General features: G+C 38.6%; 1 protein-coding gene across 1 annotated transcript in view; it reads left to right on the top strand.

Annotated features, from left to right (window-relative positions):
* The window catches only part of LOC149177046 (pentatricopeptide repeat-containing protein DOT4, chloroplastic-like), a 65,515-nt gene that overhangs the window by 17,254 nt on the left and 31,171 nt on the right, over positions 1-17,090 (top strand). The window contains exon 2 of the mRNA XM_089421654.1: positions 3,225-3,378. Coding sequence (XP_089277780.1) covers positions 3,225-3,378 — 154 coding nt within the window. The remainder of the gene's footprint in view (positions 1-3,224; positions 3,379-17,090) is intronic.

Consider the following 17,090-nt stretch of genomic DNA (forward strand, 5'->3'; position numbering starts at 1 on the left):
GCCGGTGCAACATTGATCTAGTTGTAACCAGAAAAACTGTCCATAAAGGAAAAGATCTTGCTCCCGACACATTCATCAATGATTTGATCAATGAAGGGAGTAGGATAGTTGTCTTTAGGATAGGAACGACTAAGATCTCGATAATCCACGCAAATGCGGATCGTGCCTTACTTTTTATTCATTAGGATGATATTGGACACCCAGTCTGTAAGGGGAATGGGATAAATGAATCCAGCTTTGAGAAGCTTTTCAACTTCGTCGTTAATAGCAGGAGCCTTTCTAAGGTGCGCTGGACGAAGCCATTGGCGAACGGGTTTTGCATCCAGATACGTTGGTATTTCATGCACCACGATGCTGGGATCAATGCCAGGCATTTCTTCATAAGACCATGCAAACACATCACTGAATTCCTTAAAAAGACGAATATATGTCTTGATCTCATCTCGAGAACAAGATACTCTAATATGAACATGTTCAATGACACCGGGTTTGATAGAAATGTCAATCGGCATCGTTTGCGTAATATTACCCAAATTTCCTTTCTACCATACTTCATGAGCAATAGTCGATGGTGGATATGGAGAAGAGGACTCTTCAAAAGAGGTAGACATGACCGTCGGGCGAGGTAGGAACGAGGAGCAGTGATGGGTATCAATCCATGGTGGTTCCTCGAGAGACATGATTTCCATGATACCTTCGTCGGTGAGGAAGGTCTTGGCTAAGGGATCGGATGATTCCAAAGTGCCAAGCCAAGGGGAGTGAGAATACATGTCGAGAGAGGTCTTTGCGATATGAGAATCAAAGGATGAAGAGTTCACGACCGAAACAACTTCCATGTAGTTGACCTCGGCGGGACTAAGTGGCATGATGTCGCCCCAAGCATCAACCAAACCTAGCGTGGGTATGATCCAGGGATCATATTTGACCGAGATCATGTTGACGGAGGCAACATGAGGAGGTGGGAGTGGAAAATTTTCCATTAAGGCAGAATCTTTGAAGAGACCTACCCTCACACTCTCAAAGGGAGCACAAAAGTGCTTGACATAAGGAATGTTTCCATCAGACGAGGAAGAGGCAAAGAAATACGGTTGATCAATGGTGATAATCCTCTCTTGATGGGGAAAATGGATCACACGAAATAAAGAGGAGGCCATGGCATGCATGGCATGGGTCCAACTTTGGCTGAGTAGAAGATTATAATTGAGATTGGCGTCAACAATGTCTACTTTGAATTGCATTGTTTTGCTTTCCAGGGTGATGGCAAGGATGGGTAAGACACTGAAGGGTCATGAATCATGCCCATCAAAAGCTTCCAATGTGTTCGAAGACTGGTTTAGTGTAGGGGAACCAATAGCCTTCCAACACGCAGTTGACATGATGTAGGTAGAAGCACCTTCATCGATGACAGTGTGATGGATGGTGTTTTCATTAATGATTTCCTGAATAAGAAAGGCAATCTGATGAGGGAGTCTTAGAACATGGTTCTCTAGATCGAAATAGACCAAATTAGAATTTGTGGGATCAATACCCATGATAGTTGAAAGCAAAAATTTTCATTGCGATGCGCAGCTTTAGAGTACCTCAAGAGCCGACATGGCTGATGGCGCCTGAGCCAAATATTCAACAATATTGTAGCGTTGAGCCAGAACCTGGGGCAGAAGAAGAAGGTGGAACTTCTTTTTCTTTCCTTGTTGTGGGAGCTGGAGTTTGATAATCCTTTGATCAGGAAGCCACATTAATGGGTGTGCTCATCATGAACACTTGAGATCCATAGGAAGCAGACCGGGTTGGTCTACCATCTGAGTTTGCTGAGACGGAAAAGGCTCTTTGAGGACAGTAGGGGTCCCCTTGAGAAATCAACTAACTTTGGATCATCGTGGACAATCCTTAGTATAGTGATCCTCCTCGCAAATGAGGCAGGGATACTTAGGTTTCTATTGCGATGATTCGCCGGCAGACAATTTGGGAGGACCCTGTTTCGGGGCATCAGCTTTAGCTTTGCCTTTGCCTTTCTTTTTTCCTTTCGAGGATTTGTCCGCGGCAATAGATTGGATAGCGTGGACCTTTGAGGTTTTACCAAGGCTTGGAGTGTTTTGAGATGAACTGTTGGGTTCAGTATTCGAGACCGACTTCTATTTGGAAGAATTTTTGACAGGGTTCTGGGATACTGAACCAATAACTCCATCAATGGGAGGGACAGCGGGTGACTTCGATGTCGCAGGATCAAATGATGGCTGTGGAGCATTAGGTAATAACTCATATAAGGTGCTAGACTGAGAGGTGACCAAGTCCAAGTACTGGGCACGAGCGATGGCTTGCTCTTCAGTGACGCATTCTACCATGGCTATATCGCGAGCAATTAGGGCTATGAACAATTTGGTAAACCATTCGGTGAGCAACTAATTAGCTATCTCGAACTTGTTTAGTTGACGTCTACATCTCCATTCATGGATATGATCAAATATGTGCATTGTAGTGTCTTGCTTAAGCGATGTGAGTAGATAGGTACCTGTTTCATAACAAACCGGCAGTTGAAAATGCGTGAGAAAGGCCATGGCTAACGAATTGAAGTCATGAAAAGTACTTCGAGGTAGCTCGATGTACCATTTTGTTGCGGCACCTGTAAGGGTTCATTGGAAAAGACGAAGATGAATGGAATTGTCCACGTATGAGTTCAAAAAGCACCAGAGGTGATATGTCATCACGTGGGTTGAAGGATCTTCTTTAGATTTTCCACTGAACTTTGGGCAATCACTTGGTATCTTAGATGGCACCAAAGGCCATTATGGTGAATGAAGAATCAGATCATTCGTAATATGCGATACATCTGGCAATTCAAGTGTAACCAAGAAAGGTAATTGAGTGTTAAAATTCATGGGAGGTAGATAGGTGGGCCCATAAGGAGGAGCCCATCCATGCTAGTAAAGATTTGACCCCACAGTGGAGGATTTTAACCATATGGCATCTGACGCTGCCCCCATTATGGATTACCTTGACAAAAGGGAGGATTCAGAACTTGAATACCTTGAAATTGTCCATGCACATGTTGTTGATGGGAAATGTATGGGTTAAAAGGCTGTTGAGCCTATTGACCTTGGACATATGGGTATGGGACTTGTTGTCCTAGAACATAGGGTTGTTGGGCCTGTTGTCCCTGAACAAGAGGGTTCTGGACCTACAGTCCTTGGGCATAAGGTTGATATGCTTATTGCCCTTGGACATAGGGATTTTGTACCTGGTGTCCTTGGCCGGCAGGATTCTGAACCTGTTGGCCTTGGACAAGAGGATTCTACACCTACTGCTGTAGGACTTGACCTTGAACCTGTCCCTACAAGGGTTGCCCTTGTTGATAGGTATACAAGGGTTGCTGCTGCCCAGGTTGGTTTTGCTGACCTTGTGGTTGCAAAATTTGTCCCTGGGTTTGCAGAGGTTGGCCCTATGAGGGTATGGGTTGAGAGGTATGCAGAGCATATTGCATCTGCTGTTGTGTGGCCTGCTGCAACTATTGGAAGGGCTGACCTTGCATTTGTTGTAGGTGACCTTGCTGCGGGATAATTTTCCCTTGCTGTTGCATGGAAAGCCCTTGTTGCAACAAAGGTTGCCCTTGCGGTAACAAAGGCTACCCTGGTTGTTGTAAAAGTTGTCCTTGCTGTTGCAAAGGTACTTGAACAGTGCCTGGGAAAAAACCAAACTGAATCTGGCCATAGCTAGGCTAGATGTACTGCCCATACAAGATGGTGTAAGGTTAACTAACCAATCCTTGAGAACCATATGGAATGTAAGGATTTTGGTATTAGACCTAAGCCCCATAGGGCTGTTGATACTGAACATTGTTCAATCCAGACAGACCACCAGGATTCTGAACGTGTTCGTACTGGACATTGCTTGATCTAGTAGAACCAGCAGGGTTGTAAATAACACCAGAAGAGGGTTGGCTTATACCAAGCATGTGAACTTGTGAGCTGCTCACATTAGTGGCACCTGACACCATAGAGACATTCAGGTTCTACCACGAGGCAGTGGCACAATCTGGCCACTGACTAATGGAACAGAGGAACTTGCAAAGACAATCTTTGAAACCATTGGTTGCGACTGTTGCGTAACTAGGATTGATGGTACAAGAGTGTTCGGGATGGTAGGTTGCACCAGGACTGAAGTAACAACTGGTTGGGAGGTCATGTTTGTGACAAACGGACCTGATGTAGGTCTGACACCTGACGCCCAAACAGAGTTCTGTCAAAGTGATGAGGCACTCGGTGTGCCCAAAACTAAGTGCCCTAAAGACACATAGCCAGGTGGCAAGTTGGCAGGAATACCTTCTGAATAAGGGAAACCCTCATGAGGGAACTGCAACTACAATTCTTCCCCCTCAACAGTGTGTGTAGTTGAGACTTCAGACTTGTCCGGGAAGTGACCAAAGCATCACCTTCAGGTTACATCTCTGGAAACAAATGACGGTGAACAGCCAAACGCGTACTTGGGGATAGTCCCAAAGGAACACCCAGTTGATCGTATAGATTGTAAGGGCGCTATGGTGATATTTCAACAGCATCAAATAGATGGTTTAGAGGATAAATAACCAGTCCAAGCTGACCATCAATGGTTGGCAAGTTCTTTGGAGTTCGAACAGGGTTATCCAAATATTCCGGGTTAAGACCAGTAGATGACACTGAATCAAAAGTAGGTGGACGATGAGATGATAATGGTTGAACACTCAAAACAATTGCAAGTTCAACATTTTTGTCCTCAAATGGCTCTGATAACTCAGGAAGTGACTCCTCGAACAATATTTCAGATGGAGGAGAGGAAAAGGAAATGGGTGAACCAGATGGTTCAGCCATGATGAGCTTGTCTTAACTGACAGAACAAATAACTTCAAGACTTTAAAATTTCGTTTTAAGGGAACTCACATTTTGGTCAAAAATCTAACAAGATGTTTTGGATCACGGGCAATCAATTATTTAAGACGCATAAAAGGCTAATGTTCTTTCATTTTTTAAGAGTCGAAAAAAAACTAAAGATGACTCTATTACTTTCGATTGGAAACGAGCTTGAAAAGACAAGTGCTTAGATGATCTTCTAAGTTTAATGAGTCAAAAAGATCAAATGACTACTCTGGATGATCTAGGTAAATAGGATTACCAGGCAACCGTGAACTGCAGAATCTCTCCTGGTGAACCAAGAAGTACAAGCAGGCAATCTCCCCGAATGCTATGTTCGGTGTATCACGTTCGCAAGGTAGTCGACTCGGCTTCCTAAGGATAAAAGGGTTGTAGCCTAGTGGGGTCTCCCATTATATACATGATGGTATGGGGAGCACAAATCCATGCTAGTACTGTCTAGTGTCGAAGCTAATGACAGATGTTAGGTTTACAAATGCCAGAACACATCTCTAGTCTAGACCTTCTAGATGTGATCGTTAATGTCAAATGTGCCTTAAGTAAATTGAATTCATTTTAGAGTTGATCTTGAGTTAAATTTCAGTTTTTAGGTCTTAGCGATGGTACTCGAAAAACCTAAAATGCAACTAAATGGGACAAGACCCTTTTAATTCGATGAAATGCCTACACTAGATAGGGTAGAAACTACTCAATCAAATGCAAACAATCAAGCAACTGAAAACGAAATGATTTTTCACTACTTAACTTTTTCGAAAAATAAACTAATGAAAAAAGCATTCCAATTCCTAATTTCCTGACAAGCACTTATCTATTAGTCTCTTCGAAATGAAAAAATTTATCTTCCTTTTCAAATGTTGGTGCAATTCTATTTTTTAAGAGATGCAAATCATAATGATGCAACAAGCTAGAATTTCATATTTTCTCATGAAACAACGAAAACAAACTTTCACATACAATCTTTCAATGAAAAAAAAAAAATCGAGCCTACAAGCTCTTCAAGCAGATGAGAAAATGAAAAGAGAAGTTCATTCAGATTGACGAAATACCGACTTTGCTAAACACAAGACTAACAATGTAATCTATGTCAGGAAAATACGTTCAAACTAGTAAACAAAACTTTTTCAAACTTGTGCAAAATGAGGTCAGAGTCGTAAGAGGGACCAAAAACAAATGCAAGGAGAAAATACACCCACAACTGGAATCGATGAGTCCACAAGTTGCCAAATGGACGACTAGCTAGATGTCCTAGTGTCACTGAAATCAAACAGCAAGATGACAAGCCTACAAGAAAGCAAAACCAAACGAAAAGTAGCTTTCTAATCATGGAGAAAAATAGTCAAAAGACTCATAAGGTCAAAAACAGAAGAGCAGAACACACTGGCCAAGAGTGAGTCTAGCCCTAATCTTCACTTACAGGGATCGATGCGACTGCCTAACTGACAACAAGTGCCAGAGGTGAGTCGGCGCGATTGTTCCTCTGCAATTTGCACTGATTGGCACGACTGTCGGCCAATTAAATGCATTGTTCAAGGAAACTAAGAAAAAAAAAAAGGGACCAGATCTGCTACTATGGATTTTAGAATTAGGCCAGTAAGTAAGAGAAAAGCAATAGAACAAAAGGGAAAATTTTGAAACTAGCAAAGTTCTCACGAAATCATGAAATCTAAAACAAACAAAAGGATGGGGATCTCCCCAGTGGAGTCACCAATTTGTGGTGAAGTAAAATTATAAGTGTGAACATGAACGAACTCCTCTAGCCTGATAATGGCTCTAGCCACAACAGATACATTCTATGGAATATTTCCTTAGGTTAGAATCAATCAAGAGGGGCTACCTCTTAGTTTCTTATCCTGCTTGATGATGTCCTTGCTTGCTCGCTCCAGCGATCTCTTACTTCCTTCTTCAAGCTCCTGAAACAAGTAAAAAACAATAACACACAAAGATAACAATAGACAAATTGCAATTCAACCTACTTAATGAGTCAAGAAGCATTAAGACACGAATATGTAATATTACAAAACATCTAGGAAATCAATTGATAGTTGCATATATTAATATCAAAGAGAGATTACAACCATTCGTCTTGACGTCGCAATCTTCCTCTAACAAGACCAGGTTCCCACACACTTCTACTAGCACTTCATGATGGCTTCAAACAACAATAGTTTAAAGACTCTTCCCTTTAGGCTTCACTCCAAACCAAACACACTTCTCCCTCACACAACTAGATGGCTACAACTAGTAATAGCTTGCTTGTCTAATTCTAATTTTCACACTAATCACTAGTTTGTGCTTGGGAAGAAGGGAGGTTTATATAGGAAAGATGGATGGGAGATGGATCCTCTTCTCATAGGAGAAGGACTTATACCTTGAGGTAGTTCCATCATTGTAGGGGAAAGGAACTCAAACTATCATCCTCGACCCCATCCGGCCAAACCATTTACCAGACTTCTGTTACAGAGCTTCTAGAGATGGAAGCTTCAACTCTAATTTAAAAAAATTTCCATAACAAGATCAAAATTACTGGAACACAACTCAATCACACTGATTAGCACAGGAAATAGTGCTAATCTCTGCACATCGGCGCGGGAATAAAATGTCATTAGCATTGATCTTGTAAATTGGGCAAAACAGAAGTTTAAGGGAAAATTGTGCAAAAGGGAAATGATCTGCTCATGAAGAGGGACATGATGGGAGTTTCTCTATGAAGGCAAAGCATGCGGGTTTCACTATAGAGGTCCTCCAAGATCAAGGAATAGGGAGTACAGGGACAGTGACAAAATGTTGTGTAACAATTATCGGTGTGCAAATTTCATATTCCCATATTTAACATTTATGTCAATGAGTGTATTCTTGGTGAAAACATTCAGCTTGATCCTATTCTTCAAGCTAATTTGAGAGGCCACATGCCCCTATAATATGGCAGACCCCATGGAGGGTAGTTGATAGCTTTCTAGTATTTGAACATGTTGTGTCGTATATCTATTGAATCTTAGCCTTTTTATTGTGGGGTAGGAGGGCATTGAAGTATTCTTTCCAAACAGGGTGTGCTCAGGAAGATACAGAGGGTAAACACTAAGATCTGAGCAAGGAATAGTGGTATTAGCTAGGTCAATGCAAATTATGTATTAATTTCTTGCAAGCTACAACAAGGAAACAACAATTCTTGGTACAAATTGTTCTTTCCAAGCAGTCTAAGTTCCACCTAAGTTCAGGAAGATATGAAAGGTAAACCCTGAGATCCAATCTAGGACTAGTGGTATTAGTTAGGTCAATGTAAATTATGTTGTTGCATGCTATAGATAGGAAACAATAATGCTTGGAAAAAATTGTGGCTACATCTGAGAGGCCACATGCCCCTGTAATATGGAAGACCCCATGCAGGGTAGTTGATAGCTTGTCAGTATTTGAACCTGTTGTGTTGTATATTTGCTAAACTCTGGCCCTTGAATTGTGGGGGAGAGGAGGGAATTGAAGTAATATTTCCAAGCAGTGTGAGTTCAAGAAGATATAAAGGGTAAACCCTGAGAGCTGAGAAAGGTCTAGTGGTATGAGGTAGGTCAATGCAAATTATGTATTAATTGCTTGCATGTTACATCAAGGCAACAACAATTCTGGGTACAAATTGTTCTTTCCAAGCAGTCTGACTTTAGAAAGATATGAAAGTTAAACCCTGAGATCCAAGAAAGGACTAGTGGTACTAGGTAGGTCAATGTAAATTATGTATTAATTGCCTCTACACTATAACAAGGCAACAATAATGCTAGGCACAAATTGTGGCTACATCTGAGAGGCCACATGCCCCTGTAATATGGCAGACCCCATGCAGGGTAGTTGATAGCTTGCCAATACTTGAACCTGTTGTGTTTATTGGATTGATAGTTTGTATCCATAGCAAATTTTGGGGGTAAATCTTAACCCATGGGTGAAATGAAAAACACTCTAACTTGGAACTAGACCACACATTGCCTTACCAAAATTATGTGTGTTGGTTCCAAGTTGTAATAAACACACAATAATTTTAATATAAAAATTAAAACGATAAATGAATTGACACATACTAACTAAAGTACATGACTAACCTCTCAACCATTATGATTAGTCAATGCTAAGCACACCATCACACGAATTTGTAATTATATCATTCATCTCATATCCTCCTTTTTCTTTTTAATACATGAGAAATATCTTTATATTCCATATGAGGAATACACATATTTCATTCCTCAAGGGACTACTTAGACAACAAGGCTCATAGCCATTACAATAAATACTCATTATGAGTTCAACACATTGTCACATGTAGGATTTCTCCCTACCACCTGCGATAAACCTAGTTCACTTTCTGTGAGAAATATCTTTATATTCCACATAAGGAATATCCTTGTTTCTATTCTTGATGGATTGATTAACAAGTCTTGAAGCCATTACAAGAAATACTCATTATGAACTTTGTTAGCCCTTTACAAAGTTTTTATTATTCAGTGAAAGGTTCAGCAAGATTTTATAATTCAATGAAAGATTCGCCATGATTTTACAAGATAATATAATATGTTGAGAGATTTGCCATGATTTTATAATATAATATAATCTGGTGAGAGATTCGCCAAAAAAATTAATATACACATTATATTATTCATAAAATCGCTTTTCATTTTTCCATGTATCATGGGGATTCACCCATATATTACACATAAATTGAGAGGGGTTCTTAAAGTTTTCCTTGACACAGTTAGAACTGGTTTAACTAACAATAACTCAATTTAACTTAAATATATTGCTACAAATTAGCAATCAATCATACTAAATTGAACTCAAGCTTCCCCAACTTGAATTAACTAAGTTAATTGAGTGACAAATGCCATGTCACCTCAATTAACTACCTCCAAGATTTCTGATGAAATAGAAAATCGAGTTTTCTCTAGTTTGACCAAGGCAAAGTCAAACAGAGATTTTCTTGTTGCATTTTCAACAGTCGTCCCACATTACTCTTGAATATATCACATTCAGAAATTGTCTGCATAAGCATTCCATGACCCTTTTAGTTACAGTTAGCTTATTTCTATTGCATTGCATTGAATTTCTCCACATTTCCTTCCTTTATCACATGTAGATTTGTTTGTTGCATTGAATTTGCTTGTTTTTTACCTAACATTGCCTCTGTTCTCTACTTTTCATGGCACTGCATTAATTTTCACACTTTCTTTAATCCTTTTTCTTTGCATGTTCTTTTCAAACCTTTGATGTCGTGAAGAGCTCCCCTTATGCCTCTTTGCACATGTTGAAACCCTAAAAGTGCTTCTTTTGTTGCTTTTCCCTAATGCTGAAATCCTAATCAAATAGTTATGTGTGGCTATGGTGGTTACTCAAAGAGGAAGCCTCTCATAGATCTAGTTATTAAAACTATGTCCCGAACATACTTCCTATGAGTCTGACCCATTAACGAGGAACATATGAAGAGGTGATCTTGGGGAACCCTAATTAGTTCATATGAAGTATTTCTGTAACCTGAACCTAATGTTTGGCATGGTCTTGAATATTTCATGGTATGTTTTCACTGTCCACCTGTCAGTTGAAGATATGATGTGGAAATGTGTCATGAGGGAAAACCTAAGTCAGAAAAATCCTTTAGTTTATGAAAATAAGAAACAACCTCTCTTTCCTGTAAAATAAGTCAAGATCCCTCATTTTCCCTAGCACAGTAAATGCCTAATGAATGATGCTAATGTGAATAGAAAAAAAATTAATTAAATAGAAGGTAAAGGATTGAGAAAGGCTTGCTATGTAGAGAGGTGATGCAGGAAAATTCATCAGGGTATTGAACAAGCCTGTTGGCAGCGAAGCGATGCCTGTGATTTCTTGAGTGACTATGTCGGGGTACTAAACAGGGCTACTGGCAACTAAGCAACACCAAAAAATCACTTTAAATTTCTGACTATAATAAGCCCTATGTCATGTTCTATGCATCATCGTCAAATACTTACACATGTGAACAACTGTTTTATCATGTAAAGACTGACAGCGCCTAGCTAAGGAGACATAGGAAGGTCATATCTATAAAAGGTCAAGTAACCCAAGGGGTACCCATAGTGTTTATTCAATACTTCCTTGCATTATTAATAAGAATCTATCTATTGAAGGGACTAAGGCAAAGATGTTGGATTCTACCAGTGGTTCACCAATTGTTGTAGCCGCTACAAAAACACCCAAAATGTTTAGCCTACATATCTAAATTTTGGGTCCCCCTCTGCTTTTCAAGGTCTTAATGATTATTCGTATGGCTTGAACTAGTCAATATCCTTTTATAGCTCAATTATCATCGAACCTACAATTATGGTATGTTCATGAGTCACATCGCATGTGTCGACTTGTCCTACTTCATCCTCGACATTAGGGTTTATGGAATTTTGCATTCATTTATTTTGCAGAGATTGTTTTGGATTTTCCTCCTCGTTTGTGTTTGAGTAGATTGAAGGAATTAGGTTTATAATAATGTTAGGTTCCTATACTACTAGTGTAACACCTTATTGTTATTAGTGCAACCCCCTTATTATATTGTTGTGCCCATGTAGTCCCCATATTATTATTATTGTGCCCCATAGAAGCCCACTATTGTTATTCTTGTGCCCTTACATTATTATTATTATGTCCGCTTTGATTATATTATGACCCCTTAAACTCCTATAAATAGAAAGGAGGTCTTGTCATTTGTATCATCCAAGAATTATTCATTTGTGTAATGTAAAGTAGGTTTCCCCCTCGAAGAGGCTTATTTTGAAGGCGTTGATCTCTCTTTTCTATCTTTTTGTGAGCTGGTTTCATAACATTTGGTATTAGAGCTTTGGATTCTAGGGTTTCGCTGCTCCAAAAAGGTCATCATGGAATTTTCGCTATAACTTTTTTCTGCAACATTTCAGAAGTTAAAAAAAAAACATTTGAGAACACATCCTGCTAAACCTCAGGTCCAAATTTTAGATCTTGTCTCGCTATAGTTTCGGTGATTTGATCTGAGGAAGTTAGGGTTTTTTCAAGCTCTAGAATTCCATCTCAAACAGGCCATCATGGAATTTTCGCTATAATTATTTTTCTACAAAGTTTCAAACTCTGAAATTAAAACCCATTTGAGCAAAAAACGTGGTGAAGCATGGACCCAAATTACAGATCTTGTTTCACTATATTTTTGGAGATATAGTCCAAGACAATTAAGGTTTCTGTAGGCTCCTGAATTACATCCCAAACAGGTGACCTTGGGACAAGCATCATAATTTTCTCTCTGAGCATAAGATTTAAATTTCGTAAGAAGTTACATAAAGAGGACAGGCTGTAGTTTTTTGTTTATCAGTTTCATGTCCTAAGGTCGAAACAGGGACATGTGGAACTTCATATAAGTTTGCTCTACTGAACCAGTCTATAATCAGGTCACCGTGGGAGATTTGATATAACTCTTCCTTGCAGAATCCAATCTTGATCAGACTTGTGGGGTTAGAAAGAGGACTTAGAGGGCTATTGCAGGACACAATTTCAAACCTTGGAGATCCAAAATTATGGAGATACATTAGATTCAATATCGAGATCCTAAGATCAAGAAAAAACGATATGAGGAAGTTTGATGGCAAGGATCCGTTAAATTGGATACTACAGATGGAGAAATATTTTGATCTATATGGTGTACAACTGTTACAAAAGGTACATATTGCATCTTTATATTTAGAACCGAATCAATTTTTATGGTATAAACGGCTTTTTTCTATTAAACCACTTGTCACTTGGTCAATTTTCATGGGGGAAATGATAACACATTATGAGGATACAAAGAGTAACACCTTCTTTAGCCAATTGATAAATCTCAAACAAAAGGGTTCAATGGCAGAGAACATTGAGGACTTCCAAAAATTGAATGTAAGGGTAAATGATATTCTAGAGAAGTAAAGGGTTGATGCCTTCATAGGGACTTTAAAGGATAACATTCAACATGAGGTTCGTCTTTGGCAACCTGATTCATTGGAGAAGGAATTCAGGTTGGCAAGAACAATTGAAAGCGGAATTATGGAAACAAGGAATCCTACCACTCACAACTATAAATATGGAAGTGTTTTTGCTCCTAGCCTTCCACAACCTACAAGGTTTACATGAAAACAATTGGAAGAAAAAGAAGAAAAAGGGCTTTGTTACAGTTGTGATAGCAAATACACTAAAGGTCATAAGTGTGTTGAGAAGAATTTATTTTACAGAGATTGTAAAGAGGAGGAAGAAAAGGATTAAGAAACGTCAAAATAAGAGGATATACACCAAGAACCAACCCCAAAGTAAGAAGAAATGAATTCGGCCATATCTTGTAAATCATTAGATAGAATTACCACTCCTCAAACTCTCAAGATAGAAGGACATATCAAGAAGAAAAAAGTTCAAGAAGTGAAAGATCACATCGAGCATCAAGAAATGAATCTGACCATATATTTTAATGCATTGGTAGGAATTACCACTCCTCAAACTATCAATATAGAAGGACATATCAAGAAGAAAAAGGTAATAGTGTTGATTGATTCGGGCAGTACCCATAATTTTATTCATTGTGAGATAGCGAAGGAATTGAATTGCTTCCTATATCCAGCACCAGAGTGTCAAGTGATGGTTGCAAATGAAAGAACCATAAATTTCTTTGGAAAGTGCCATAATATCAAGTTATCCATGGGAGAGTATGTTTTGAATGGTCCAATGCTTTCCATTCCAATGGATGGTGCCAATGTTGTACTAGGAGTCTAATGGCTACAATCTTTGGGTATGCTAACTTTTAATTTTCAAGAACTCTTCTTGAAAAAATTTTCGGAAGGAAAGGAAGTTAAATTAAGGGGTATCGTAGGGAAACCAGGAAAGATAATCATCTCTAATGGCATGGAAAAGCTTCTAAAGGAAGAAAAATGTGACGTAGTTGCACAACTATGTTCACTATAGGTTCCCACGTCGAAATCATCTATTTCTCGAGATCTCCAAAAAGCCTTGGACAATCATTCTAAGGTATTTGAGACTCCCAAAGGCCTCCTACCTCTTTGTGATCATGATCATGCTATTCATTTTCCAGGAAGTGTTCCTCCAAACACCAGGCCTTACAGATATCCCTTTGCAGAAAAGAGTGGAATTGAATGTATAGTTGCAGAAATGCTAGAGGCTAGTATAATTCAACCTAGTCAAAGTTCTTTCTTTGCTCCAGTAGTATTGGTGCATAAGAAGGATGGATCATGGTGCATGTTTCTAGATTATAGAGAGCTGAACAAGCTCACTATTAAAGATAAATTTCCCATTCCTCTCATTGATGAATTATTGGATGAATTGCATGGAGAAATTTACTTCAGCAAGTTGGACCTTCATGCAGGATATCATCAAATCAGAATGAAGACTAAAGACATTCTGAAAACAACATTTAGAACTCATGAGGGTCATTATGAATTTTTGGTCATGCCTTTTGGCCTTACCAATGCACCTTCTACATTCCAAGTTTTGATGAATTCCATTTTCAAACCCTTCCTTAGAAAATTTGTGTTAGTATTTTTTGATGATATACTAATCTACAGCAAGTCTTGGAAGGATCATGTTCAACATGTTGATAGAGTGCTCAGACTATTGGACGAGAAACAATTATATGCAAAAACCTCCAAATGTTTCTTTGGAGTACCTCATGAAGGTGTTAAGGTAGACCCTCAACAACAAAATGTTCTCCAACTCTTAAAGGATAACCTCACTTTGGCACAAAATCGAATGAAACAATAGGAAGATCAACATCGCAGCAAAAGAAGTGTTGATATAGGCGACTGGATATTTTTATGAATAAAACCATACAAACAAATGTCCCTCAAGCAAGCTAAGAAGGATAATAAATTATCACCAAAGTACTATGGTCCATACAAGACGCTGCAAAAGATTGGTACTATGGCATACAAATTGAAGCTTCCTGCATCTTCCTGAGTGCCCCCGGTTTTCCATGTTTCATGCTTAAAGAATTTTATAAGTGACAAGATCCCAGTTCAAAAAATATTGTTGGAACTTGACGAGGAAGGAAAAATCATATTGGAACCTGAAGAAATCATGGAAACAAGAACCCGACAGCTACGAAATTGGTCAATTTCAGAGTATCTCATCAAGTGGAAGAACTTACCCGCTAAAGACTCCACATGGAAGGACAATATTTTTATACAGAAGCATCCATAACTATTCAAGCATTGAGGACAACACTTTTTGAAGGAGAGGGGCATGTTAGGTCCCTATACTACTAGTGTAACCCCTTATTGTTATTAGTGCAACCCCCTTATTATATTGTTGTGCCCATGTAGTCCCCATATTATTATTATTGTGCCCCATAGAAGCCCATTATTGTTATTTTTGTGCCCTTACATTATTATTGTTATGTCGGCTCTAATTACATTATGACCCCTTATACTCCTAGATATAGAAAGGAGGTCTTATCATTTGTATCATCCAAGAATTATTCATTTGTGTAATGTAAAGGAGGTTTCCCCTCCAAGAGGCTTATTTTGAAGGCGTTGATCTCTCTTTTCTATCTTTTTGTGAGCTGGTTTCATAACAAATAATTTGTCAAAACTATGCTTATGTATTCCTTTTGAATGTCCAGGGCTTTGAATGAAGTTGCAAGTAGCTCTTAATGGGAATCAGATTCTATTAGTTCAATGGGTTTATAAGATGCATCATAAGCCATATTTGGTTCAATGTTTGCGTATTGATTTGGCTTCATTCAATACTTGAGTTCACAAGCAAAAATAAGTTTACACTCCCCTCCACTTGGAATATTACCTATCCTCATTTTCCTAAGACTTAATGAGCCTAGATTTAAAGCTTTGAAAGTGGTGTTTTTCCACTTCTGACGCAAGTTGCAATTGAAACTCGTAGATCTAGTCTTCATAGCCTTTGAAATAGAAACTTGCAACTTATCTTAAACATATCACTCCCATAAGTTGCAAATCACATTCTTAACTTTCAGTGATTTTTTGTTTTCAACTAAAAGTGTGATCTGCAACCTGGTCTACTTATATCACATGCAATAAATATAGGTTACATTCTCAATCTACAACTTGTCCACATGTACCTCCTCTTATATATTAAAGTCACCCACCTTTTTCTTTTTACTCTTCCTTAAGTGTTGGGTGAGAAAACCTCTCCTCCAAGTGAATTTTGCAACTGTGACCTCCTAGCAAGTAATGCATCACTTATGTCATCATCTCTCTTGTTTCATTTTCCAAGTGCCCAATCATTTTAGCTACCCTACCCATACATAATTACATCACTCACTTGCATATTGTCTCATCTTCATTTACAATTATTTTCTTGATTGAATCCCTACACAAATAACCTAGCTTTCGCTAAGCTCTTGACCCGAGACTCCATGCGCAAAACCATTAACTACCATTTACTGCCAAGGGATTCTACCCTATGCTTACCTTGAATTTAATTTATATTTTCTATAATTACCATATCTAATACCTCAAATCATAATTTAATTGTATGCACCCATTGATGGCTAGAACCATATGAGTTAGTGGCTTGAAATTGTGTAGATCCATTTGAAGGGATTTCACTTGTTTTTGGCTTTTGAATCTTATGATACATTAATCACTACTATAGTATGATTTTGGTTTTGAAACTATATTTCATTCATTTAAAATCTAATCATATTTGTTTTATGTGGCATAAATCATATGATGTACAAATAAAACCATCATAGAGTTATGCCACTTCTTTCATTGATACATTTTAAAACCCCGCATTTTCCTTGCATTTTTTCAATAAGAAACTCCCTTTCAACCAATTGCAAATTGACACTACCCATGGTACCTAGACACACTAAGACTGTGAAATGCGACTAGCATGGTATCTCCCCTATGGCAAGTTGCAAGTTGCATTTTTAAGTCATAATGTCATTGGGATCTAAATATGTGACAAAGCTATTCTCCTTTTGTGTTTGAGTCACAAGTAGTGTTTCTAGTCCACACTGCGACTGGTATCTCAAAATGTAACTTGTGAAGGAGATGTAATCTAAGCTTGCACTAGACCATACTCGTCCTTCCCCTAGGTCACAAATCACAGTTACATTCTTCATTAGCACTGTGACTTTCAAATGTGACTTGCTCTATCTCTTAGATTTGCAACTTGCATAGAAGCTTCATCCTTAACAAGCATTAT

This window comes from Pinus tabuliformis, chromosome 4_1 (assembly GCF_031772625.1).
Source record: "Pinus tabuliformis cultivar Carrire ecotype Pingquan chromosome 4_1, CPIR1, whole genome shotgun sequence".
Taxonomy (NCBI): Eukaryota; Viridiplantae; Streptophyta; class Pinopsida; order Pinales; family Pinaceae; genus Pinus; species Pinus tabuliformis.